Below are 26,773 nucleotides of genomic sequence, written 5' to 3'. Positions count from 1 at the left end.
TCCTGAATGATGCCAGAGGCATACGTGTCCATACATGTATGTACCCGCACACCCGGAAACACATGGATTCGTTCACACAGTCTCTATTGAATGAGCACCCCCTACCCCCCAAGTACTGCTCTTGGTGCTGGGAATTGAGTGAAGAACCAAAGAGACAAGGCCCCTACTCTCACGGCTTTGAGAGGACACATATAATAGGATCATTAAAGAAAGAGGCACACACACACACATACCACACACACATACACTCACACACACCACACATCATACATACACACAACATACATTACAAACACACACACCAAACATCACACACATACACCACACATCACATACTCACCACAACCACACATCACACACATACACACGCACAATCACACACACCACACACACACCACACATCACACACACTACACATCACATACACACCACACACATCACACACACTACACATCACACCACACATCACACACATCACACACACACCACACACACTACACATCACATACACACCACACATACACACCACACACCACATACACACAAACACCACACATCACACACATCACACACACACCACACATCACACACATCACACACACACCACACATCACATACTCACCACACACACACACCACACATCACACACACAACCACACATCACACACACTGCACATTACATACATACCACATGCACACCACACATCACACACACATACAAAATACATTACAAACACACACACAACCAAACATCACACACATACACCACACATCGCATACTCACCACACACACACACCACACATCACCCACACCGCACATCACATACATCCCAAACAAACACCACACATCACAAACAAACACCACACATCACACACACACCCCACACATCACATACATCACACAGTGCAGGAGAGGATCTCTTCACTTGACCCACTGTTCTTTTAAAGTTAAAAACAGGCCTTGACCACCACTGTTCCAGGGAAAAGAGGCCACATCTGAGAAACAAGAATGGTTAATTCTTAGCATCTAAGCCTCCAAGGATCCAGGCCCTGGTAAATTCGGGGCCACTTAACGAGAGTCCTCAAGGATTATTTTGACTGCACAGGCTCTAGAAAGCCTGCCATGCACCGCCCGTGCACACACCCTGGAACAGCCCTCGCAGTGGTTTCTCCACGTGGTTCCACCTCCAAGTTCCTGAGAGGCTCTATTTGGGTGACTGCCCCCTACCACCCAATTCCCCAGATAAATGCTCGAGAGTGAACTGCGTGGGATAAACCCACCCGCTTTGGATGTTTCGTTTTAAAAATGAACGAAAACCTGATTTTATTTTCTTTATAACCCCTAAATGATTTGGATAACCACTATCGTCCTCTGCCTTAAAGCCTTTCCTGGGCTTCATCACTACGACGGGTGCAAGGAAATGCTTTTGAGACCACCACTAGCCCCGGCTGGGGTGCGTTTCTGGTGGGCAGACCCAGGGGTGAGCACATCCCCCTGGGGAAGCCTGGCCACCCAAGGGTCTCGTTTCACTGGAAACAGTCCAGCTGTTTCCCAAGCAACCTCCCTGGAGGGCACATTTCAGAGCACTCAGGAGGCAAATGTCTCACAACAGTGGCCTGGACTGGGTGGGAAAAACCTGTCAGCACATTCAGCGGGCTCTGAGGTGTGGGCAAGGTCTGCTCTTCGGTTTCATCGACTGACAAACGCCGAGTCCTGTGCTAAGAGCTGCTTCTTAGTCAGCGTCATCCCACCCAGCCCGCTCCCGCCCGGGCAGGGCTCTGCCTGAGACTCGGAAAGACGTTCTGTGCAGCCCCGTGGCCCAGACAACCTCAGACCCTGCCAGCAGCTCTGTCCTCAGACCCATAAGTGAGTCCAAATCTACTGGGGGGAATCGGACAGACTTCCCAAGGCTTTGCAGGGTGACATGAGCCCTCTGGTCACCTCCACGATGTTCGCATTCAATGTCTTTGCATCTGCCTGTTGCAGGAGCCATACACTCAGATGCTTTCAGAGCTGAGCAGACGATGAGTGTGCGAAACAGCGGGATGGGGGCCACCCACCTCTCCTGGAGGGCCACTGCCACCCAATGCCACCAGCAGTGGACACAAGGACCTCTATCTAAGGAAAGCCTTGCTTCCAGATTTCTACATGCAATATCCCAGTTTTAAAATATTGGCACGTACTTAAAAACTTTTTCAAACACAGAGAGGGCCAAAGACCCTATTCTGCAGACCAGGTCTGGTCTATGAAACTTGTGTCTGGGAAAAGGATGACCAGTGTTGAGCCATTCACCTACCAAAGGAAGCAGGGAACCACAACAGTAGGTTTCTGTGGGGAAACTTCTCACAATATTTTTTTTTTTTTTTTTTTTTTTTTTTTTGCGGTACTCGGGCCTCTCACTGTTGTGGCCTCTCCCGTTGCGGAGCACAGGCTACGGACATGCAGCCTCAGCAGCCATGGCTCACGGGCCCAGCCGCTCCGCGGCACGCGGGATCCTCCCAGACCGGGGCACGAACCCGCGTCCCCTGCATCGGCAGGCGGACTCTCAACCACTGCACCACCAGGGAAGCCCTCTCACAATATTTTAAAGGAATAAGAAGTGGGCCCAAACAATGCATTTCTAGAAAAGGGAGTTTTGCTAGAAAAGGCGGAATAAATTTAAAAAATCATCAGTTCATCACTCCATGGTCTAATGAAATTATTGGAACCATCTTACATTAAACCAGCTACCCACTGACACATGGCATAAGATGTATATTCAATTCTGGAATATCATTGATAACTTCTCCAAGTCGTTGTATCATAAATTTTAAGAAATATATGACCAAGTGGTTTAATTAGTTCATTGTACCTATTTTTACATGGTCATGTCTTTCATCATTCTGAGCCTCACTTTGCACTTGATATTCAAGGAAACCTCACTGTTCTGGGGAGTTATTCTGGAACCATTCAGAGCAAGTTCCCTATAGTGCTTCTCCAAAAATAACAGGGGGATTCATTTTATTCTCATTGGAAATCCCTTTATCAAGCTTTTAAGAAGGGCTTCATGTTTCTAACTTTCTCGTGTGTGTGTGTGTTAAAACCCCAAAAGTGTTTTCACTTTTAAGTTGGGTAACCTAATATTTTCCCGTATTTGCATCCTCTATTTGATATTTATTTAGTCTTTCTACATGTCTTTACTTAGTTAATACCAGGAGAGATAAATACGGTCGTGCCTTTGCAGAGAAGCTTCAGTACATTAATATAAATTGTACACTAATTCCCCCAAAGCATATATATGTTGTAAACCTGAAGACTTTTCACACAGCTGCTTATTGCTAAACAGTGCCTTGTCCAGAAGGGGACAATCTGTGTCTCTAATTGCTGTCACTGAAGCCGAGATTCATTATGTGACTTTCCCATTAAAATGTGAGCATTAATTTGTATAATGAAATATCACCCACTGCAGTGTTCATTAGACATGCCCTACTGTATACGGTACATTGTTAGCTACCTAGAAACTGTAGTTAATTTCACTAATGGATATTTCCCTACTTAGTGTTTGGTAGGAAATTTATACTGTAACGTTACCTCTTAAACTTTTAAGGAAATTTAAATTCAATCAATTATTTTCAACAAAAGTTTGGGATGTCATTAAGGCAGGAAAAGCAAGGATGGGGGACTGTGGAAGAAGGAAATGGGCTTTTAGTTCATCTTAGAAAAACGACAGAATTTTAATTCAAAACAAAAAGAAAAAAAGGAATCGTCTCCTTTCGGGCAAATGGGTCTTTTTGTTTTCTCATCATTACGCAGGTATCTGTCCCCCACTAAGAATAACTCAATGCTCTCCTTTTAGAAGAGGAAATGGGAAGAGCGCCCATTTTAACCAATCCTTTTCTGAACATTTATTCAATGTGCTTTTATAAATGTTGAAACAGCCTGGTAACCTCACCAGAAGAGGAGACGCAAAAGCATCAAAGGTAAGCTATGTGTGTATCAGGCTGAAGGCACCTAGCTTAGGCGGGCTGAACTTCCATTTCCACCCACATCCACAGACCAGTCGCTGCTTGGTTGAAAGGCAGTTTCCAAAAAGGCATCAGGAGTTTATCATCTCCACTATGCCAGCGTCTAATTCCACCCCACTTTCCATGCCAGGGGTCAGGGGGCCTCCACCAGCCACAGTAGCCATTTCCTTGCCCCACCGCCTCCCTAAGCTCATTGGGCTGGTGGGAACTGGAGGCAAGCGGGTCAAGGAGGCCTCAGGCCAGTCTGAGTTAGGGAGCAAGGAGGAGCCAGGGTGCACAGTACTTCCCTTTTAAATCGCTGGGAGGCTGCGTCAACACACCTTGTGGGTACAAGTCACTTCCTTTCCTCCAGCTGGTTATGGTGTGGACACACACTGTCAAAGAAATGTTGCATTAATTCCCTAAAACAAGCCAAAAATTCACCCAGAAAAGTAAAAATAGCAATACAGTGCAGTGGTTAATAGAATGGAATTCTAAATAGGCAGATCTGGAGTATGACCTGTAATCAACGCTGGGCAGCTCTGGGTGGGTAGCTTCACGTCTCTGAGGCTCAGTTCCCTCCCCTTGCAAAGGGGACGGGGCAGGATAAGGGGGGATTTGGAACCTGGTCTCCAAAGTGCTGTGAGGATTAAGGGGCAAATAATAATAATCCACGAGCAGCAAGCAGTGCTTGCACACGTGAGTGCACAGAGAGTGGTGACTACAGTTACTGTCATTGTTGATGTTATACTATCCTCGTTGGCTGAATTTTTCTGTGGGCAGCCAGTTGCTGTCATGCTGTGTAGACAGCTTCAGTCATGAGGCAAGAAAACTCCCAGGCTGTGCCTTCCCCACAGGGAGGGCACACAACCCTTTGGAGGGGCTGCAGGAGAGAAGCCTTCTCACCTCCACAGTCCCCTTTGGCTCCATCAGGACAGAGGAGCCTCGGGTCTGGTGCCAAGAATGCAGGTGAGAGCCAAGGAGGGCACTCCGTGCATCCCGCCTGGGCAGCGCTCAGCTGCTATATCACTGAGGCAGCACCCAGAAGGGTGGGCAGTGCTGGGCATGCCCCTCAGCCCACCCTGAGACCCCTGGAGAACCACAGCTGGCTTCCCTGTACAAATCTAGTCCATAAAGAGATGCCCAACTCAGGGCCAGACCAACACATGCAGCAAATCAAAACCAGATTAATAAACCACTAGCATAGTTTGAGAGGGGAAAAAACTAATGAGATTTATTTTTAATTAGTCTCTGAACTTTAGTGCCTCCAAGTTTTCATGAGTGAGCTTGCTTATTATATTTCTCTAAAATGGCCTTCCTGAGACAACAGGCACCCCCTGGGGAACCTGACACACAGGTGGGTCATCACATGGGGTGTTACACCCTCCTGGGGCTTGTGGGGAAGGCACACCCCTCCAGCCTTTCAGGAACCGATCAGCGCCTGCCTACCTCCTGCACAAAACAGACACACTGGACCCTTCAGGGTGTCCCCAATGTAGTACCTGGAGGAGGGGGTAGTGAGGGAACGGATGGAGTACATTTGCAGGCAGCCAATAAAGGAATGACTGGCTGGTCTCGGCCAGGGGCCACCTGGGGGCATCCCCGCCTCCTGTTGCATGGGATGACTAAGCGCTTGCTGACGCATCTTTGAGATGGTTAATTTTATGCAACAGCTTTACAGGGCCAAGGGTTGCCCAGATATTTGGTCAAACATATTCTGGATGTGTCTGTGAGGGTGTTTCTGGATGAGAGTAACATTTGAATAGTAGACTGAGAAAGCAGATTGCCCTCCCCAGTGCGGGTGGGCCTCATCCAATCCGTGGAAGGCTTGAATAGAACAGATCTGAGTAAGGGAGCTCTCTGTTTGAGCTGGGACTCCATCTCAGACTGGGACTTATACCATCCACTCTCTGGGGCCTCCAGCTGACCAGCTGCAGATCAGGGGACTTCTCAGCCTCTATAATCAAGTGAGCCAATTCCTTATAATAAAGACCTCTCTCTCTCTCTCTGTCTCTCTCTCTATGTATATATATATTGATGTGTATATATGTATATGTACACAGATGTGTATATATATGTCTAGATATATATTTGTATATATATGTATATTTATAGATGTATATATGTATATTGATGTATCTATATATGTATATAGATGTGTGTATATTTGTATATAGATGTGTATATATTTGTATATAGATGTGTATATATGTATATAGATATGTATGTATATGTATATAGATGTGTATGTATGTACATGTACATAGATGTGTATACACACACACATGCACACACACGCACACTGTTTCCCTGGAGAACCCTAACTGACAAAGTCTCCTTACTGACTGGCTCTGAATTCCAATCACCGGCAGCGTACTCTAGAAGACAAATCGCACACGTCCAGTGATTGGGTCCTAATCAGCCCAATCTTCAAATAGGAGAGAAGTTCAGCCTTCCCTGTGTGGGCAGCAATCAACGTCTGCCCTGCAGGAGCCAGAGAGGGGCAGCCCCTAGGATGTGAGGGTACTCTGGGTGCCTCCCCTCCATCACGCATGGACCTGGCTGGAGCTTGGGGGCCAACAGAAACGTTCTTGCTACCTGCAGGCTCTGCCCAGCCCACAGGTGTTCAAAGCAACCTGACTGGTGCGTCTGCTCAGAACCTCTCTACTAAACAGGTGTTGGGAGAAGAAGAGCAGTAACTGAGTTAATGTAGTGGAGTTAATAATGGAAAGTGTTTTTATCAGAGTTGATGCTATACGATCAAAACTTCCCATAGAGATGGAGTAGGACAGAAAGACACAGAGAATGTTCCACCTCATATCCAGACCAATTAAAATATATTTATTACACATTGGATTTTTAATGTGCTCGTATGGGTCCATTATAGAAAAACTTCAAAAGATGGCATCTTGGAAAACAACTCTTCTATTTTGGAGACTGCTGTCCTCTGGCCATGTCACTGGGAAATACAAAACCGCAAAGAGGAAGGGGAAGGCAGTACAGGACATCTCCACAACTGGGGCCCCTATTAACTCATTCATTAACAAGCCACTTGATTTTGATTTTTAATTACACGTGATCTACACTTTTATATTGTCATAATGGATGTTTTACTCTGGTGATTTATAACGTGTAACACTTTCTGTTCTGTTCAGAAGCGCAAGTGTAAGCATTTTCCAACTTCTTTGTTCTTTGATAAAAGGAAATTGATCTTTATCTGGTTACCATTCTGCCTTTTAAACACTGCAAATTCTGTTTCCGAGGAGGGCTGGTGGTGTGATGTTTCCATGGCTTCTTTCATTTTCACCCTTATTCTGGGAAGTTTCTGGAATGCCTCTGTCCGTGGCCCTGTCTTGCTTCTCTCTGTGTCTCCAAAGACTATTGATCACAAACTTCGGAAGTTTGTGACGCAAAAGAAGCAGAAGTTTGGAAAAACATAATCTTTCTCAAGCTTTAAAACTTCTAAAAACAGTATCCATTTGTTTCTACCCAGGTTCAGCAAGACTTCTTTCTGCCAGCTTCAGTCCTAATTTACCAAGAATATTCTGTGGCGTTTCCACTCGAACCACAGGCAAGCTGATGGGGGTAGGGGCCCCCAGAGGCAGCAGAGCTCCTGGTTGGGAGGCACTGCCCCTTTCCTTCCAGACCCACACTCCCCGGCAGGGCCGGCCTCGCCTGTTGTGAGCCATCCTGAACCTGGGAAACCTGGCCCAGGAGCCTGTATCCACATCACATGAAAGGGAAGTATCACAGCACCCGCCTGGCCAGGTCTCCACACTCCTGTAGGCAGTGAGACCGTGGGTGCCCTGGTGGACTGTCTCCCATGTCCTGACGGTCTGTGGGTCCCTCCCAACCACCACAACACTAGGGGACCCGGCTCCAACCTGGGGAGGAAAGTGGAAATTACCATGATCTGAGAAAGCTGAGCTGCCTCTCCTTGAGCCCCATCACTGGGAAGAGCTTACTGAGAAGGGGACATTGGTGCCAAACTCTGAAGGTGAAGGTGCAAGCTGGTGACCTATCTTACGGAGAAGTGCAAAGGCCCTGAGGCAGGAACTAAGGGACTCCTCATGAAGCTCCTGCGGAAAGGTCTTCCATCCATAGCCAGAAATCTAGCACCTGCAGCCTGGCTGCCACACTGTGGCTTCTGACCAGCTCACGTGTGCAGGGTACCTTTCCCAAAGAACCACAGGTTCCCTAGGGAAGGGTCCATGTTCCCCACTGCACTTGTCCCCTCTGTGCTACCCGTCACAGGGCAGGCATTGCAGGAGTAGGGTCACTCACTTATTTGTTCTGTCATTCAACCTCTCAAATAAATGTACCATGCCCCCGTAAGCTGCAGTTTACTGCAAGGTGCTCTTGTAGGCCCCGGGGTTCTACAGCAATTAAATAGATGGATAATATTACACCTTCACATTCTACTTGGTGGAAGACAGACAACACAGAAGGAAATGAACAACTGAACTGAACAAGATAATTTCAGAAGGTGTTAAGTCTATGGAGAAAATAAAGCAGGGGCATGAGGGATATTTCAGGCAGGGTAGTCACGCAATCTCTCTGAAGAGATCACATGACGCTAAGCCCCCAGTGACCACCTGGAGGAAGAACATTCCAGGTGGAGGGGGCAGTAGGTGCAGAGGTCCTGCGGCAGAAGCAAGCACTCTGCATTGGAGGAGCAGGAAGAAGGCAATGGGGTCGCAGGGTGGTGATAAGGGTGAAGATGGGCAAGGTGGGTCGGGTCCCATGGACCCTGGAGAGTGAGCAAGCTTGGCGCGTAATTTTAGGAGACCCCTCTTTGCCCTGGGGTGACCCCATGAGAGAAGTGCTCCAGGACAGGGAGGGACAGTGGTGATGCCCAACTGCACCCAGGCTGAGAATAAAGACAGCAGCCCATCCCACTGCCACCTGTCCTCAGGGCTCCTCTGGGTGTCAGGGAGATTTGCAGGCACAGGTGAGGGTCCAGGTGAGGGCGCCTTGTCTTTAACCACATGCTGCACATGAGGCCCGTACACACTAAATATCCTTCACAACCCTAAGCTTTATTGATTCCTTGGGAAACAGACCACAATTATTTTTGAAAATAGATGGCATATTTGTCTATCCTCTGAAGCAGCTCACACTCCAATAGATAAAGTGTCAGGAGAAAAATCAAAGAAAATGGAGGTGTCCATATGTCAGAGATATTTTTTTTTGTATTGGCAATGTGCAAACAACTAGCAGAAAAGCTCACAAGAACCATGACCGAGAGACAAGACAGAGAGACCAAGAGAAGCCCTCACCTTGAGGGGCTCGGACAACGCCGTAACAGGGGAAATGACCACAGTGGTCCAGTGGCTTGGTTAAGAGCGTCTCGAGTTTTCTTTTGAGGAGACCCAGTGGAGAGCCACCCACCCTCCTCTCCATCTATCCAGTCCCAGGTGTAGGCACGTCACCCCAGCTGGGCTAGAAGCCAGCCTGCCTTCAAAGACCTCCTACGTGCCCTTGTATATTTAGGGTTTGAGCTGGGTTCTCATCATCTGCACCTGAAAGACCCCTGGTCCATGTGAGGATGTGGGAGGCGCTACTTCAGTGCAGCAGAAGGATGCCATCAGCAAAATGTCACAGGGCCTCGGACAAAGCATCATCATCCCAGGCCTGGACCATGGGAGATCCATGTCCACATGCCCATGTGTCATTCAGGGGGGTGAGTATGGAGTAAAGAACTGGGTCGTTAGGGTCGGTTCAGACCCACACAATGGTGCACGGATAGGCCCACAGAGGGTGGACCGAGGACAGGGGCATGGCAGCCCTGGGCCTCCTCCTTCGAGCTGTGCACCTGGATCCCTCACCTGTGTGTATCCTCAGGTGGACCTTTAGGTGATGGGATGTCCGGAAGGTTTTCCCACAGTACGGGCAGTCCTTCATGGCCGAGCCCAGGCTCCTGTCTCGAAGCAGTGCGGGCTGCTGGACGCCGGCAGATCTCCCAGCCTCCTCTCCAATGTCTGCAATGGAGGAGAAATATTCTCACATCACTTCAGCACATGTCAGAAGTTGTTCGCACCAAAACTGCCAACACCACACAAGGCTAAACGTGTCAATAGTACACCTGTCTATTTCATTCTTTCAATCTGACAGAATGCTGACAATTCACGTATTTTCTTGTTATTCTCTTAAATTATTTCATCTTTCCTATCATCATTTTAAGCAGCATATGGTACCTTTATATTGAACTGAATTAAACAAGAAAAGAAACAGCTGTGTCAGCAGCTGGTTTGATTTCTTCTTTTGCTTAGCTCCTATTAAACATTTTTTTTCAAAAGTTTAAAAATGTTGGTGGTTGTTGAGTCTGATTAATTTATAATATGGACTAGCTGGAGAGTTTGCTATAGGATCGAAATCACATTTGCATTATATCAGGCAACAAATGAAAAAAAATGTGTCTCGGCTGAGTCCCCAAGACATGCAGACGTACAGCTATTTTGGGACAGGAAAGAAAATTATCCCAAACGGATCATTTCTTCCTTGTAGAGTCTTGCCTCCATCGCTGGCTGGTGTAATCTCATGAAAGGGAGAAGAAAAAGTATGGAAATGCGGTTCCACAATTAGCCCATGATAAACATATAGTGACATATTCAAAGTCATGTGCAGAAACTCAGCTGCAAAACTCCCATAAACTTAGAGCACTGCAGTTAAATCTTTGTGCAGTGACCTGAGAACTTCCTCTGTAAAGTATCGATACAAATTTTCCTTCCTGCTGTTATTTGTTATGTAACCCAAACCATTAGAAAATGGAATAAAATTTACATACGGCTGCCTTCTGCACAGAAATGATGGGACATAATAGTAAATAAAACTGTGAAAATATCTAGTGGTTGGAGGATATGTTATTGCAACACCCGAGGCCTGACATCATGTTGTCAAAGAGGCGACATCAGGGGAGCAGGGCAGGAGCTGGGACTCTGCATCTCGAGAAGGGGAGGCAGGCAAGCCTTCTCCTCTGGCCTCCCCGCAGGGCTGGAGGCTGCCGCCTGGCACATAACCCAAGCTCCCGAGGCTGGCAGGGTCCTGGCCGCAGCTTCCGGCCCACCCTCTAGGTCTCCTGGTAGATTTCACCATGAGAACAAGGGGACCTTCTGGGATAATAAGCAGACCTGTGAGTTCTGCAGAGAGCAAAAAAAAACAAGATTTGTACCTTCCAAGCAATGGAAAATGCAAATTGCTTTTATTCTTCAACATCCGTTCCTGGTGTTCTCTGCTCACAGCCGAAAGGGACAGACTTACAGGCCATGAACAAGATGAAGGCAGTCGCACTTAATTCTTATTTGGATGTTTGCTCGGTGCAACCGTGGAAACCCTTTGGCTTCGAGCATCCTCTCTGAATTTGGACTGTGCACGATGGCATCATCACCCTAGAAATTTTCCTTGAAGGCTCACTTTTAATCCTATTCTCCACAACTCTTCTAACCATCCTTGGAAAAGCTGTTCAAAAGGTCTAACTGCCCAGCTTTTTTTTTTTTCCTCGTAATTTTACACAGGGAGGGGGACACAGTTCATCCACATCTAGAACTCACTCGACCTGGCACTAGCTTTGTGGTTGTCCACATGACTGTGGAGAGACTACCAAAGATGGCTATTGGGCTGCTGATAAGGGATAACAGGCACAAGAGAGTGTTGCCAGGTCACGGCAAACAAATGTCCCACATGCAGTCCTAGCAGGAAGTCCCTGTCCGCAGGTCAAGTCCACCAGGGCTGCCACCACCTCTGTCTTAAAGAGCCAGTCTGTTGAGAGCCCAGGAGAACAATGGCCAGATGCCAGATGCCAATTCCAAGTCAACCGCATCCTAGTTATAAACAGCTGAGAGGCCATCTCTTACCCATCTCCCTCCACCACCCCCAAGCCACACCAACCCCAAACCTGTTGCATTTGCCCTCCCAGCATTACTCATTCCTTTTGTGGTATCATGAGGTCAGCTTAAAATAACAACGAGCCTGATTAAAATTCTGCCAAGTGCTCCCTGCAACAGGGTTAAGACACCCTATTTAAGGTAGGAGGCCATGAGCTGTCCATTTGAATGATGAGCAGAACTAAGTGTTGACTTCAGGACAGGAGTAGGCAGGTGTGGGTTTTTGATGTTGCATCCCTGCCTGTCCTCGTGTCCCACGGTCTGCAGCTGAGCACCTTCCCCAGATCCTCCTCCGTCGGAGCCCCTGGGGAGCAGTCCAAGGCAGGGCTGTCCAACAGAAGAGAATAGAGAGTGTGGGGAACATATTTCCACTGCAGCTTTTGGTGAGCCCCGGCCCAGGGCACAATAGAGATAAATAGACAGATAAGGCCGCTGCCCTGCGCTCCCGCCGGCTTTACAGAAGGTGAGGATGAGCTGTATCTCACTATATGTCACTCTAAGCAATGGCCTGTATCTGTTTTCCTTTTATCTTTCTATCTTGGATATGTGTGGCCCAATAAAAAGAATGAATTTGTAAGATAAACAGCTTTCTTTGCAGATTTAAGAGTCTAATTTTCACTTTACACAGAATGTTTTTTCTGTTTTTGTTTTGTTTTGTTTTGTTTTGTTTTTTTGGAGGGCCAGAAGGCCTATGGCGTTTACTCTTAGACTAATCCAACTAGAAAAACAAACTTGAGCAACGATGAAGGGGAATTGTGGGTGGTCCCAGGAAGTGCCCGGAGAGGCTGAAAGCCAAGTACAGTCAGTCAGAGATGGCAGAGGAAGGCCCGCTGAGCCGCACACTCACAGGGCCTGTGTGTGGGTCCCTGCCTACACCTGGACGGGTATCGAGGAACAAGGTGCGCTAAACTGAGCCCAGCCCCGCTGAGAGCTCAAGGGGCTCAGTCAGAGGGGAAGACGAGGCTGCTCTCCGATTCCTTCTCTACCCGCCCAGAGTGTAAAAGCACTAGCAGCTGTCCTTCTGCAAGGCTCCCCAGATGGAGTCCCGAGGCTCTGCCTGTGGCCACACACAGCTGGCCGGGGAAGAACCACGGGTCCTGCTTACGGACAGACCAGCCCTTCCCCAGCCCTTCCAGGAAACACACGACAGAAAGGAAGAAGCATCATAAAAATGACACCTGTGGTCCTTTGTCAGGCCGCTTTTGGATTGGTATGAGCTTTTAAAGAAATTTTCCTTTTCCTAAAATCTGCAGTATCTCTTCCCTCTGATCAGACACTTTCTCTAAATGTGTTGAGGACGCTGAAGGTGGGCGTGTGAACAGAGGTCGGCCTCAGCCCCACTGGCTGTTCCTCCTGCTTCTCTGTGAAAGGAGCGCTGCCAGCTCCTAGAGGCTGGGGTGTCCCTGAGAGTTGGGGCATCTGGCTACAGGCAACACAGCCTCAGCCTGGGTGTGCTCTGGCTCTCATAGGATGGGGAAAGGGATGAGAAGTAACTCCTGGGACCCCTGTTTCTTTTCTTGACCCCACTAAATAATATGTGATCTATTCTTCAGGAATGGATGTCTTACATATGGTGGCAGCAAATAATATTCCAGAGGAACATAGACTATGCATGCAACCCTTCCCAAGTTTCAGCCTAGAACAGGTGAATTGTAGTAGGTATCAAAAACTCTGCAAGCTTTCTCCTGTTCCTACAAGCTGAGAGTGGTTAGATAAAAAAGAGGACATGGATCCAATCATTTCAAGTTTTGTTTCAAGAATTTAGGAGGTTTCTCAAAAAACTAAAAATAGAACTACTGTATGACCCAGCAATTGCATTCCTGGGTATATATCCAAAAGAAACAAAAACACTAATTGGAAAAGATACATGCACCCCAATGTTCATAGCAGCATTGTTTATAATTGCCAAGATATGGAAGCAACCTAAGCGTCCATCAACAGATGAATGGATAAAGAAGATGTGACACACACACACATATATATATAATGGAATACTACTCAGCCATAAAAAAGAATGAAATTTTGCCATTTGCAACAACATGGATGGACCTGGAGGGTATTATGCTAAGTGAAATAAGTCAGACAGAGAAAGACAAATACTGTATGTTATCACTTACATGAGGAATCTAAAAAATACAACAAACTACTGAATATAAAAGAAAAAGAAACAGACTCACAGTTATAAGGAACAAATCAGTGGTTACCAGTGGGGAGGGGAAGAGGGAAGGGCAATATAGGGGTAGGGAACTAAGAGGTGTAAACTATTAGGTATAAAATAAGCTACAAGGATATATTGTACAACACGGGGAATATAGCCAATGTTTTATAATTGCTATAAATGGAGCATAACATTTAAAAATTGTGAATCACTATACTGTACACCTTATATATAATATATATAACTTACATAATATTGTACTTCAACTATACTTCAATTAAAAAAAGATATATTATTTGGGGGTGGGGGACCTCAGACAATTGACCTTCCTAATTTTGTCATCTCAAGGTCAGAAACCAGGCCTCCTACATTTCCATTTGCTGCTTCTAAGCCTCTGAGTGTATAGCAAGGTTGGCCTAGGCCAAGGTGACATTAAGGTTCATTACCTTCCCTGAGAATTCACAGAGGGAGGGTAGGAGGGAGGTTCCATAGCTGTGGGCTGAAGGAGGGGCGGGGGGACTAAAAATGGTCAAGGAGGGCTTCCCTGGTGGTGCAGTGGTTGAGAGTCCGCCTGCTGATGCACGGGACGTGGGTTTGTGCCCCAGTCCGGGAAGATCCCACATGCCGTGGAGCGGCTGGGCCTGTGAGCCATGGCCGCTGAGCCTGCGCGTCCGGAGCCTGTGCTCCGCAACGGGAGAGGCCACAACAGTGAGAAGCCCGCGTACCGCAAAAAAAAAAAAAAAAAAAAAAAAGGTCATGGATCATCATATTGGAATCCTCATCAGCAACCGCCACAAACTGGCAGCCCTGGATAGACAAAGAATCAGATGCTTAGAAAGAAAGACAAATAACTTCTCAAACGTTAAAGCCTAGACACACACACAGTACCATCAGCAGCTGTCTGAATCCAGCCCTGAGACTGGCTATCTTGTACGCAAATATGATTTGAATCTATGGGTGTCTCCTTATATACTTAACCTCTCTCACATATTGGTTTGGAATTTAAATACTTGGTTTATGAAATAACTTTGTATTTTAAGGGTAGATTTCCCCCCAGTTTATCTTTAAACACTGAGCTTCCTCGGTACCTCTTTAAAGTAGTCTTGTTTGCAAAGAAGGCTGCCTCAGGAGTCAGGAGGCAGAATCTTTTGCTTCTGGGTCCCCGGGGCCTGGCTGTCCTCAGGCAAATCCTTTCACCCCACCCCAGCTGGACTTACTGGCCCTTCCCCTCGGCTCCCTGTAATCCTGCGATGCTGGAAGAGCCCCAAGCCCACTGCAGGCTGTCTTCACCCTCTTTATGGCCTTTCCTTCAACCACCCTAGCCCAATCTAAGCCAAATAAGCAACAGGGCTGGCTCTTAGAGATATGGGAGGAAACGACCATGAAAGGGATAGTACGTGCTCCTATGTATTCCACGAGAGCCTACTTTTCCCAACTGCCTTTGCGCTAAGTTGGGACCACTGACTAGTCCAGCCAATGGCTGGAAGCGATTCAGAGGAGAGACAGTGTGCCCCTTACTGTCTCCCTGTCCTCCCTGGCCACCCTACCCTTGCAACACAAAGGTTGAGGGGGCAGGATCGCAAAACAGACGATGCCTCGATGGCTGCGTCACCAGATGGAGGGGGGCTGACCCGAGCCAGACTGCGCATGAATGAGAAAAAAATCTTGGTTCTGTTAAGTCATGGAGATCGGAGAGCTGTCACAGTGGGAGGACTCAGGAGCTAAGAAGTGTGAACCTTCTACTGGTGAGGTCTTCCGGGTTTATACCCAATCCTCTAGGTAGTCTTATTAATTCACAGAATGAGACAGAGAACAAGGTTCAGAGAGACCAAAAGAGGCAGAGTGGGACCAAAGAGAAAAAGCAAAGAGAGGTTTCTTTTTAAATTGTGCACATACTCTCAGTGCTCACCTCATCCTGCCGAGCAGCTTTACCCTTCACGTGCCCAAAAGTACATTTTGGAAAGATTTTTATTAAAAGAAAATTGCAATGATGACGTTGATGATGATGATAAGCCCGTGCAGGGAATGGAGAGTATCCCAGCAACCTCAGATGGGTAAGGGAGCTGTCTGCATACCTGGGCATTTACTACTTTATGACATAAAAGGCCACGGTATTTTAATTTCTATGGAACTCCTACTATAACAGTAAACACGTTTTCCCAGATGAGTCGTGCAGTTCATTCTAAAAGTCTGTCTTGTGCAAAGAGCATCTCAAAAGCACAGATCTCCCTTCATTAATGAAGGAAAAAACAATTTGTGGAGTCTAAAGTGTGACCATGACACCAAAAAATCACATCTTTATTAATATCTTTGCCCACATATACCAGTGTTTTAAGATCTTTTCAGGGGAGGAAAAGTAATACCTTGGAGGAAAAATCCAGAGGAATGTAGAGTTCCTCTTAAAAGCTTAACACTTTCCCTTATTTTAAAAACTGTAAAATAAAGACTCAAAACAATGATTACTGTGGTGGAGGTTCCTGATGAAGAGTTCCCTTTATTTTTAAAAGTGATTTTAAATTAATGGTATGCATAAAAATGATAACATTACTGTAAACAATTGTACTTAACTCTTGGAACACATCAGTCATGCCTTGGGTCCGTATTAATTTGGTGTCTCTGTTGTTTCATCAAAGTTCTCTGGTTTATGATGGCCATATATAGTAATGTTAAACAGTTAAGCATTAATATGGATTGGCAAAAGTATTTGTTTAAATAGAGAGCTATTTTAGAAAAGGATGACCACTTGTGAAAAGGCAACAGCCAGCTTCCCTGTGGGTTCTTAGGACCGGGGACCAGGCTGGGCTCACTGGCAAGGCCCGAGCTCGTGACAGATCTCAGGGAGCAGAGGTGAATGTCCTCCATCATCACCTTCCTCACCTCTGACCCAAACTCAAAACTATGTAGAGCTCCATTTGCTGTAAGCAAGATAGGATTTCTGGAATTGGGGAAATAGGTCACTAAAGGGCTAAAATTTGGAGAAAAAAATATAAAGATACTAGGATCTCAAATAGCTTCTCTAAAGCAACATTTTGATGAGTTAAGTGAAAATGAATCAGAAACATATGGATTAAATTTCCCTTAAAATACACAAGGGCTTCAAAATCAAGCACTGTGGGCCAAATGTGTTTCTGGTTTTACCAAACCCAGAGAGCCCTTTCTTAACTGTCAGGGGAGTTTTCCGAACCACCGTCCCCCCAACCCCATCCGCTGGTGACTGGGCCACCCATGGGGTCTCTTCCCTTTGGCATTGTATGATGCTGCCCTTGACAACATCCTCTGTAATCCTTGGGTTGCCAGCTCTCCCAAGGCCCTCAGGGCCAGCTGTGGGTAGGCACTTATAGTCCACAGCCTGGGAACTGTGACCATGGACGCAGCAGGCAGGATTTGGGACTCACAGAATCAACCTTTGACAAGACATCTGGTGTGATGGGTCTCTTTGGGTTCTGCACACCCCTCTCTTCCCTCTGGCCTGGTGGGCAGGGATCCATCCCAGAAACTGTTCAGGTGAACCAGGGCAGAGCAGCAGCACCTATGAACTGGCCTGGGTGACAAGAACCAGGCAGGAGGATAAGTCTGGAGAGGGACGGCCCAGGGGGCTGCCATCTCCTGGGAAAAGCCCGGTTATGTTCAAGGGAGGGCAGGCCACTGGCTCCATTGCTCTTTAGAATAACCCCCAGCACCTATGGTCTCCAACCCCCATCTAAGTGGCCCTCGCTGCCGCTGTGACCTCATCCCAACTCCTGACTCTACTCCAGCTCTCCATCTTTCTGTTTTCCTCAAGCCTTCCTGGCTGGTACCCAACTTAGGGCTTTGTTCCTGATGCCTCATCCACCTGGAATTCTCTTCCCCCAGAATTCACACGGAGACTCTCACTCAGGCTTTAGTCCACAGGCCCTTTCTGGGAGAGGCGTCTCTGACCATACTGTCTGAAGGAATTCTCCCTGACTCCAGGTTCCAGGGGCGCTCTTTCTCTGGTTGGTCCTTCAAGCAACCCGTCTATCACCTACTGCAAATGCTAACTGACCTATGTATTTGTCTGCTTACCACCTGTCTCCCCCCAGACACAAGCTCCACGCAAACAGGGACTATTAATTACTGTTTGCTGTTATACCCCCAGCACGTGGTAGGCACTCAGCTCATAGCAGGTGCTCCATACCGTACATACTTTAAAAAACTGTACATACTTTTTTCAAAATAAATAAAAGAATCAGAGGAGGCAAGCAAACTGAAATTCAGAGGCTCAGATCAGCTCCTGACTATAAGAGGGAAGCTGTTTTGAGTAGCCTGGGAGGAACTAGCCCCGGGTACCAGCAAAATACCAGAAATGCCCCAAAGTGCTCAGCACAGACCATCAGGGGCTGGAGTGTGATAACAGCAGGGGGGAAGGAGGTCAGGGGTGCCTGGGGAGGCTTCCTGAAGGAGGTGGTCTCGGGGTGTCTCCCGGGTCTCTCTCCATCCAGGTGGAAGGAACCACACACGCACTCTAATCAGCAGGGTCACAAGTGAGCTTTTGAGAAGATGGGGGCGTGTTGTTGAGGAAACCTTCCACTATTTCATCTGCCCACTCCCTGGCTTAAAAGGAAGATGTCATTGCGTTGGAAGAAATAGCCTCCCATATGCATAAAGAAACATTAATCAATAGAAAAGTATAACAAGACAGATACTTTAAAAGTAACCCATGCCCCAATTACTACTGTAATTATTGCAAAATATTTGTTTTGCTTTCCCTTCTTCGTAATTTAAATTACATGTTCCTTTCTTTAAAAAAAAAGAAACAAAACTATAGACTACAGAAGCCTCTACTTTCAGTAAAGCATAAATTCCCAAAAGATTTCTACATAATTTATTTTCTTAAAAGAACTATAGCTTTTAAGATCCTCTTAAGGTAATTTACAGCCCCCTCATTTATGGGTGGGGAGGGGGCTTGGGGGAAGATTGGAGGAGATCTCTTTGACTGTCGGGTATGTTTCAGGAATTCTTACTTAAATGACACTGAGAACAAGCTGGACCAATCATTTTAAAATGCACTTAGTCGGTCGCCATAACTTGTGGGGCTGAGTTTTCTTTTGGGAATGGTGCACACTGAAAGGAGAAGGGATGATTTGGAGATAACGCTTCCCCCTGGAGACATGTTTTGCCATATTCTTTTTTAAACAAAGAAGACATCTTAAGCACCTTGCAATATCTTTCATTTAATCGTTGGCAGAAGGCAAGTCCCTGATGAACACCGGCCTGTGTCTTTCTCTTTAACCAGCTGAGTGATCCAAGCTTTTAATATAGCCGTTCCAATTATTGTAAAAGTCATCTAGTACCTTATAACCACAAATATTGACAGTTTATTGCACAACACATTCCTGACATTTGAAGGTCACACCATACATAATACATACTCTTTTATAAAAGTGTCTGGAACAAAAAGATACATGATAAGCAATTACCCCTCCCGGCTTGTATGTATGTACAGTTCGGGGCCGACTAGAGGTTGCATGGGAGGCGCAGGCACCATTTTAAATAATCTATTAAGGCAGCATGGAGGCATTCATGATGGATAATTATGAAATGGCTCGTGGACACACTGCAGTCAGATTGGCTGGCCGGGCCGTGGGGTCTGGGCAATTCTCCTTGTCCGAGTTCGGGTCACAATGCCACTCCGCCATGGAGAGCCCTGCCTCACTTCACAATCGGATTTTCCCCCAAAGCCACTAAGCATAACAGAGTCACAATATGTTCTTGTTTTTCAGATTGGTCTGTATGTGGCTGAAAGGAATTTAAAAAATCCACCAGGCCTGGTTCAGATGCGCCCCACCCCCAGCCTGCTGAGGTGCCCCAGAGGGGCACTGACCACAGCTCTCATCACACACACAGCCACACAGCCGTCCCAGGGCTGTAGCATCCACGGAGACCTGCAGCACAGGAGTATGTGGCTGTCAGGCACAGGTGCAAACCAGAATGGGAAGAGTGGACCAAAAAACTCTCCTGATACTGAGGCCATGCGACATCTCCCAAGAACACTCTGAGAAGGGAGGCACCGCTCACTGCCCCTTATTCCATTCCCACTTGTCCTTCCAGCTTACGTCTGACAGAAAGGTTCCAATCACAGATTAAGTGGAACAGATTTGCGATCAAAGGCTTCAGGTTAAAACCAAGTTCCAACAATTCTTAGGAGTGTAATCCTGGGCAAATTACATAACCTCTCTGAGGTTCATTCAGCTTCCTTATCTGCAAAACGGGGATAGTCATAACAATTCATTTAGCACGGTGCCTGGTGCAGGATATGCTCCAATTAATAGTAGCTTTTAACATGAATATTGCCGAAGGGACCGCTGCAAGCAAGGATGGCTTGGGGAGGGAGGGCAGAGGCTTGTGGCTTTAGTGCTCTCCCCACTCCACAAGCCCCAAGCGACGGGGCCTGACACCTGCACAAGGCCTAGAATGAGAAGGCATGCTCCCTTCCTGAAAAGTCCGGGTTGGAGCAGTTTCTCCAAAGCTCTGAAAACCCAGGCAATTCTCCCAAGTTAACAGTGACAATTCAGGCTGCAATTGAGCTTCATGTAGATGACAATCTTTAATCACAGATGAAGCGGCAGGTCATTAGAATCTACACCAAAAAAACCCCCTCTCAAACGATACTAATGGCTGCAGTTTGGAAAAAATTATATATATATGTATAAACACAAATATATATATATATATATATATATATATATATATATAGGAACTGTATTAAAATAAATAATCAGCAAACTCTCAAGATAATCAAAAGCCCTTCCAAGAGTAATTCTATTTTGATTTCCAGAGTGAACACCCTAAAATTTAAGACATGGGACCAAAATGATTTCTATAAAGATGACGTGTTTATTAGCATTAAATCCCAGGAAAGAGGGCTTCCTTATAAAGAGCACATTTTTGCATCTGAAAGCATGCATATTAGGATGTGTGTGTTTCTTTAAGAAGCTATTCTGTTGTAGAGGGTAGCGGGTAAGACAGGGCACCACGTGAGCTGGAGGTTGCTATGGTAAATATGCATTTTTTATTGAAGAGTAAACAGTGGCAGAAAACAAGTGTCAGTTGCCAGCTCTGAAGTTACTGCCATTTTTGAGCCGCACTGACTTATCCAGCCCTTTTAATTTGAGAACCTTTATCAGATGGATACTATCAATGGATCAAGATTTAAATGTTTTTGAATAAATGCTGAAACTTTCAATACCTTGTAGTAATAAATACTCTAGTTGACATACAAAAATTAGCAAAAAAAAAAAAAAAATTCTACTCAGCTCTGCTCATCACAGCACAAAGATTTTTCTGGAGCTCTTTTGCCTGTTGGTAGATCTCCAAAGGACAAAACCTTTGGACTTGGCTCAGGCCACAAAGCAGAGAAAGGAGCCAAGGAGACAGCCGAGGTTACCCCACTGACCACTGTCTTGGTACCTGTTGGCAAAACAAAGCTAGAGCCGATGCCCTGGGGAATGGCCCTCCCCATCCAGCAGTCCAGTGTCTGTGTCCTGGCAAGGCTGACGCCACCCCAGGCTGCTGGTAGGGCAGTGGACTTTAGCCAATACAACTGTGACACGTTCAGCGAAGATTTTGCTGTTTCCCCCCCACCGGTAGAGATTGGCTTGACGGCAACTTTGCTTTCTTTTTTCTTTTCTGTTTTTTTTTTAACATCTTTATGGGAGTATAATTGCTTTACAATAGTGTGTTAGTTTCTGCTGTATAACAAAGTGAACCAGCCATACATATACATATATCCCCATATCTCCTCCCTCTTGCGTCTCCCTCCCACCCTCCCTATTCCACCCGTCTAGGTGGTCACAAAGCACCGAGCTGATCTCCCTGTGCTATGTGGTTGCTTCCCACTAGCTATCTGTTTTACATTTGGTAGTGTATATATGTCCATGCCACTCTCTCACTTTGTCCCAGCTTACCCTTCCCCCTCCCTGTGTCCTCAAGTCCCATAAAAAGAAACAAAATTGAGTTATTTGTAGTGAGGTGGATGGACCTAGAGACTGTCATACAGCGTGAAGTAAGTCAAAAAGAGAAAAACAAATTTTGCTTTCTGATAACCACAGGAGTGACCTTTCTCAACTACAGATGAGGCTGTGTTATAAACCTCAGATAGCTCCCGGTCATGTTCACATCCTGAGTGGGCCCTCAACTAGCTCCTCTGGCCAGGTGAAGAGTCTGGATTTTGTTCTTCTCCTTCTAGCCAGCAACTGGCAGAGAACCAGCCTGCGAGTCCTCCTCCACATGTGGTACATAGTAGGCATCCAACCATCACTCAACCAACACATGCATGAATGAATGATGCATGAATGAATGAACTGACCCCTGGGGACTAGCCTCCTGGGTAGCAGCTTCTAACAGGAAGGTCAAGTCTGCTTATTCTTCCTTTGATCACAGATAAAAGTATCTAAAAGGTAACTTTCCAGGTGCTAGAAATCCCATAGACTAGTCCAAAGGAATCTTGACCAGGGACAAGCAAAATGAGTGTGTTCCCCCCAGGAAAGGAGGGAGCACGAATAAATTGCCCTGTTTGTGGAGGGACGGGAGGTGGGAGCAGAGCAAATTGTCCCCACGGCCCCCAGCCATGCACAAAGACTGCTGAGCAGAAGGGGTCACCTCAAAACACCAAGATGTGTTTGATGCCAAGATGTGAGTTAAAATTTAAACTCTGTGATCCTGAGCAAACCACTAAAGCTTCATGAACTTTAGCACCATTATTTGTATAACTGGATAATAATTGGATAATAGTACAGAGGAATCTGAGTGTTTCCTAAGATAGGCTGTTTGCAAGGCCTTAATATACCTTAAATCCTGCACTGGTATCACAGCAGAGTGGGAAAGTCACTGGCTTCGAGATGGCCAGCTCTGGGTTCCAACCTGGCCCTGCGACTTCTGAGCTATGTCTTTGTAAATGCTTCTCCTAACCTTGTCCAGACTCCAAACACTGTCAGTAAAGTGGAAATAACGGTGCTACTTTGCAATCCCTTGTGAAAACCAAATGAGATAATATGAGGAAAGGGCATCTGATAGATTTCCAACTGACAGTTCCCCTGACCTACCCAGGTCCGTAATACTCACCACACAGATGACCAGGATAAACCAGAGGTGATGACTCATATAATGGCATCATCATAGGAGCCCTGCCTACGGTCAGACCCCTCCCCCAGTACATTCCAAGTAGGAGTCACATTGCCATGCTGGGAAGATCAATTCCAGTGTGCAAAGTGACACCAGCCTCTGTGGTGGGAAACCCACGAACAAGGCTCCACTCACACCCACGTGTTCTAACCCCGACGTTACAGTTTATTTGGCACCTGCCCCCAAGGCACCTCCTAGACAAGACACACTTACTCCAAACATCTCTTTGAGGTGAGTAACTATGGGGCAACGAGGAAGACCTGGGGGAAGGTGTTAGACCAGGATGACAGGGAGAGAGACGAGCATTCACCATTTTGGGCAGCTCGGGCCTCTCCATCCTGTGCTCCGTCCACGAGATGGCTGGCGTTAAAGGGCGACAGGCTGGCTGCCTCTAATCATCTCTGCAGAGCACCCCATCTGCCCAGACATACAGTCACTGGGCCCCTCAGTCCTGCACCCCAGAGGCCCTCTGACCAGAAAATGCCCTGACCCAAATACTGAGAAAGAATTTTAGAGCCATCCTTCAGGCACTGGGCAGTGACTTGGAACTGTGATGTGATGTGAGCTGGGAGCTTTCCTCGACAATGCTTCAGGGGGCCACGTGCTCCCACCCCCGCCTGCTCTGCATCTGTCCAGGGCATTCCTCGAACATCTAAAAGTCCCAAGGAAGCCCTTCTGGCCCTCCAGAAAGAGAGAGATTGGAACTTTCTCCCTGATGGACATTGGAATCTCAGTACATTCTGGTCCCTCTTCCTGAAACACGAACCCCAAACACCACCTCCAACTTGCCTGGTTGATCCCACCATTCTTGAGGGTTCAGCTCCAATGCTGTTTCCTTGGGAGACATTCTTGGACTTCCAGACTGTCAGGTCAGCCCCGATTACCCCAGAACGTAACCTTCATGACACGTATCAGAGGTTGTACTTACCATATGTGTGTGTGATACCTGCTTAATTTCTATCTCTCCCAGTAGCTTGTCTACTCTGTAAAAGCTGGGATGGATGGGGTCTATTTTTCTCAATCTTATGTCCCTAAAACATCCTGGCACAGAGTAGGTGCTCAGTAAACACTGGTGACTGACTGACTGATGGATACATGAATGAATGAATGAATGAATGGTGCTGGGGAGGCTGGGCGGTCATTCCATGTAGTGTAACCAAAGGAGGCCACCTTCTTCTTCTAAGACCTTCATTCTCCTCCACTGACCTTCCCTGGTAACACTGAGTCCAGGGCTTGTGCTGTGAGGGGAGAGGCTGCAGCCAGCTCTCCTGGGAGGTAAGGGGAGTCTGAGTGTTGCTCTGCAGAACTGACGGCTCTCAAGAGCCCCAGCCCAGATTCTGGGGTGGGGGCAGCAGGTGGGCATGATCTGGACAGACAGAACCTCGGGGTGCGAGGGAGAGGCTGAGTGGGTGCTGGCCGAGGACCGGTGCTGGTGGACAGAGCAGAGCCCAGGCCCCAGGGCAGCACATCAGGATGTTGTTCTGTTTGGTTCTTCTACTGAATGTCTGGTCCTGAGGAAGAGTCTGCCCAGACATATGTTCTTGGGGGCATCTCGCCACACGGGTGCTCTGCGTGCACCGCCAGAATGAGGACTACTCTGGCTTCCCATCTGTGTGAGGCTTATTGCATGCTCCTTTCCCTCAGCCTGCAGCCCCCGAGCCTCTGGCCATTCTCACCGCCCCCCATCGCTCCACCTCTGCCCCCTCCCCAGCTCACCTCTAGCTGTGCGCCACCCAGTATTTACTGCTTGTGCCCACTACCCCAGCAAGTCTTCGGTCCGCCTGGTTTACCGTGGCCTCCCCAGCCTCTAGCAGGGTGCCTGGCACTTCATATTTTTAAGTAACTACAACAATTTAACGAGGTGACACCACTTTGCTAGATTAGATCGTGGTGACTTTTTCTAATAAGGAAAATCGCTTTCTCCGTTCCCTTTGGAAGCTCTTCCACACTAATACTCAAAGCAGTGCTGCATTCACAACACATATAGTCTTACAATGCTAATTTCTATCCCATAACCGAGAGAGACAACTAAATGTTGCAAAGTTATTCAAAACTCCTGCCCCTTATCCTCTGACTTCTCCTTAGGGGAAAATTGCACAGGAATACATTTCCTCATCTGTATGTTAAAGCACGGTTATAATCCACCTATCATGATTGCAATTTTGGGAATCAAAACGGAGATCCAAAACAGCAGTGTGATCTACATTTTAGCCACATATTTTATAATAAATTAAGCCAAAGAAAGAGTTCTGCATTAACTCTCACTCTATTCCTTTAATACCCTATAAGAACATTGAAGCCACCCTCCATAAGAGCCCTGGCCTTCCCTGCATGCTACCCAGGGCTGCCACGTTGTCACTGCCTCACCACTTGGAAGGCACAGTCACAGAGCCAGTTCAGAGCATTGACTAAAGCAGGCTTTGCAACACAGGTTCAAGGCCACAGAGAGGCTGCCAGCCATCCCTGGCCAAGGGCAAGCAGAAGCCTCTGGAAAGGAGCAGGTAGTACGGGCAGCATACTGATGGAAAGTTCCTAGCCCGATGTTTGTGGACACTATGGCTCGGGACTTGGACCAAGGAGGCAGAGGGGACACAAGTTTCCATTACCTTAATGACCTAGCCCATGTCCTTTTCCAGGCCTGGGCCTCTGTTTCCACTTCTGTAGCATGTCGGGATAGCCATCTAATGGAGATCTCAAACGTTCATTACACAGGGTTTTCATTGCTAATTTGTTTTTAACATTTACAAATTTGGGGCATTTCACACATCATCTCACTTTCCAGCTTCTCCTGAGAAACTGTGCTTTCACAACGCTGGGTCCAGGGTCCCAGGGAGCAGCGGCTGTTGGGTTGGGCAGAGGGGGCTTCTTCCTCCCCAGGCCCCTCCCTCAGCCTCGCCACCTGGCTGCCCCCACCCGGCAGGCATAGCTCTCTCTGAATTTGCCATCTCTGCCGAGATGGTCCCGGACACCCTTTCCACCTCTAAAGACAGCCTCAATAACCTCAGTTGAGCAGATAAGGCAGAAGCCTCCAGACTAATTCTCATAATTATGACGGGTCTATTATTTCAAAGCCAGCGATGATTGTGGGGTCAGGTGCTCAGAGGAAGAGGGAGAGAAACATACTTTAAGTGATAGAAAATATCCTTTGATTCTTTGCTATGATACCAAATTGCATCCAGAAATGCTGAAACATGCACTCACAACCTTAGTCAAATTTCAGAGAGGCCTTGGCGGGAAGGACAGCGATCAGAGAGGAGCGGCCGGAGAGCCACGTGATTGAAAGGCCCCGTCCAGGACTCACTGCTGGTCTGAGCAAAGGGACACGGACACACACACACACACACACACACACACACACACACACACACACTGCTGCTGAGCTGGCCTGGAGAGCTCCCAGTAGCACTCTGACCTCCACACCTGCAGCACCCAGCCTTCTCCTTTCTGCCTCTTCAGGTGTTCCCACCCAGCCCCACTGCCGGGGCCTCCCCAGCACAGCCCCATCCTCTGAACCTTTTCTGGACATCTCTGCACAATGACATGCTGCTCCGGGCTGCTCCCTCATTTTTCTTATGCGTTTTGATTCCAGCCTGCTTGCCAAGAGTAC

The 26,773-nt window shown here is 47.2% G+C and overlaps 1 protein-coding gene across 1 annotated transcript in view; it reads right to left on the bottom strand.

Annotated features, from left to right (window-relative positions):
* ZNF536 (zinc finger protein 536) overlaps positions 1–26,773 on the bottom strand; it is a 288,952-nt gene that overhangs the window by 148,477 nt on the left and 113,702 nt on the right. Inside the window, exon 3 of the mRNA XM_027079287.1 lies at positions 9,813–9,965. Within this exon, the coding sequence (XP_026935088.1) occupies positions 9,813–9,965 (153 nt within the window). The remainder of the gene's footprint in view (positions 1–9,812; positions 9,966–26,773) is intronic.

The sequence above is a fragment of the Aethalodelphis obliquidens genome, unplaced genomic scaffold (assembly GCF_003676395.1).
Source record: "Aethalodelphis obliquidens isolate GAN/ISIS:26980383/991018 unplaced genomic scaffold, ASM367639v1 scaffold43, whole genome shotgun sequence".
Lineage (NCBI taxonomy): Eukaryota > Metazoa > Chordata > Mammalia > Artiodactyla > Delphinidae > Aethalodelphis > Aethalodelphis obliquidens.
This window is presented reverse-complemented; position numbering and strand designations above follow the sequence as displayed.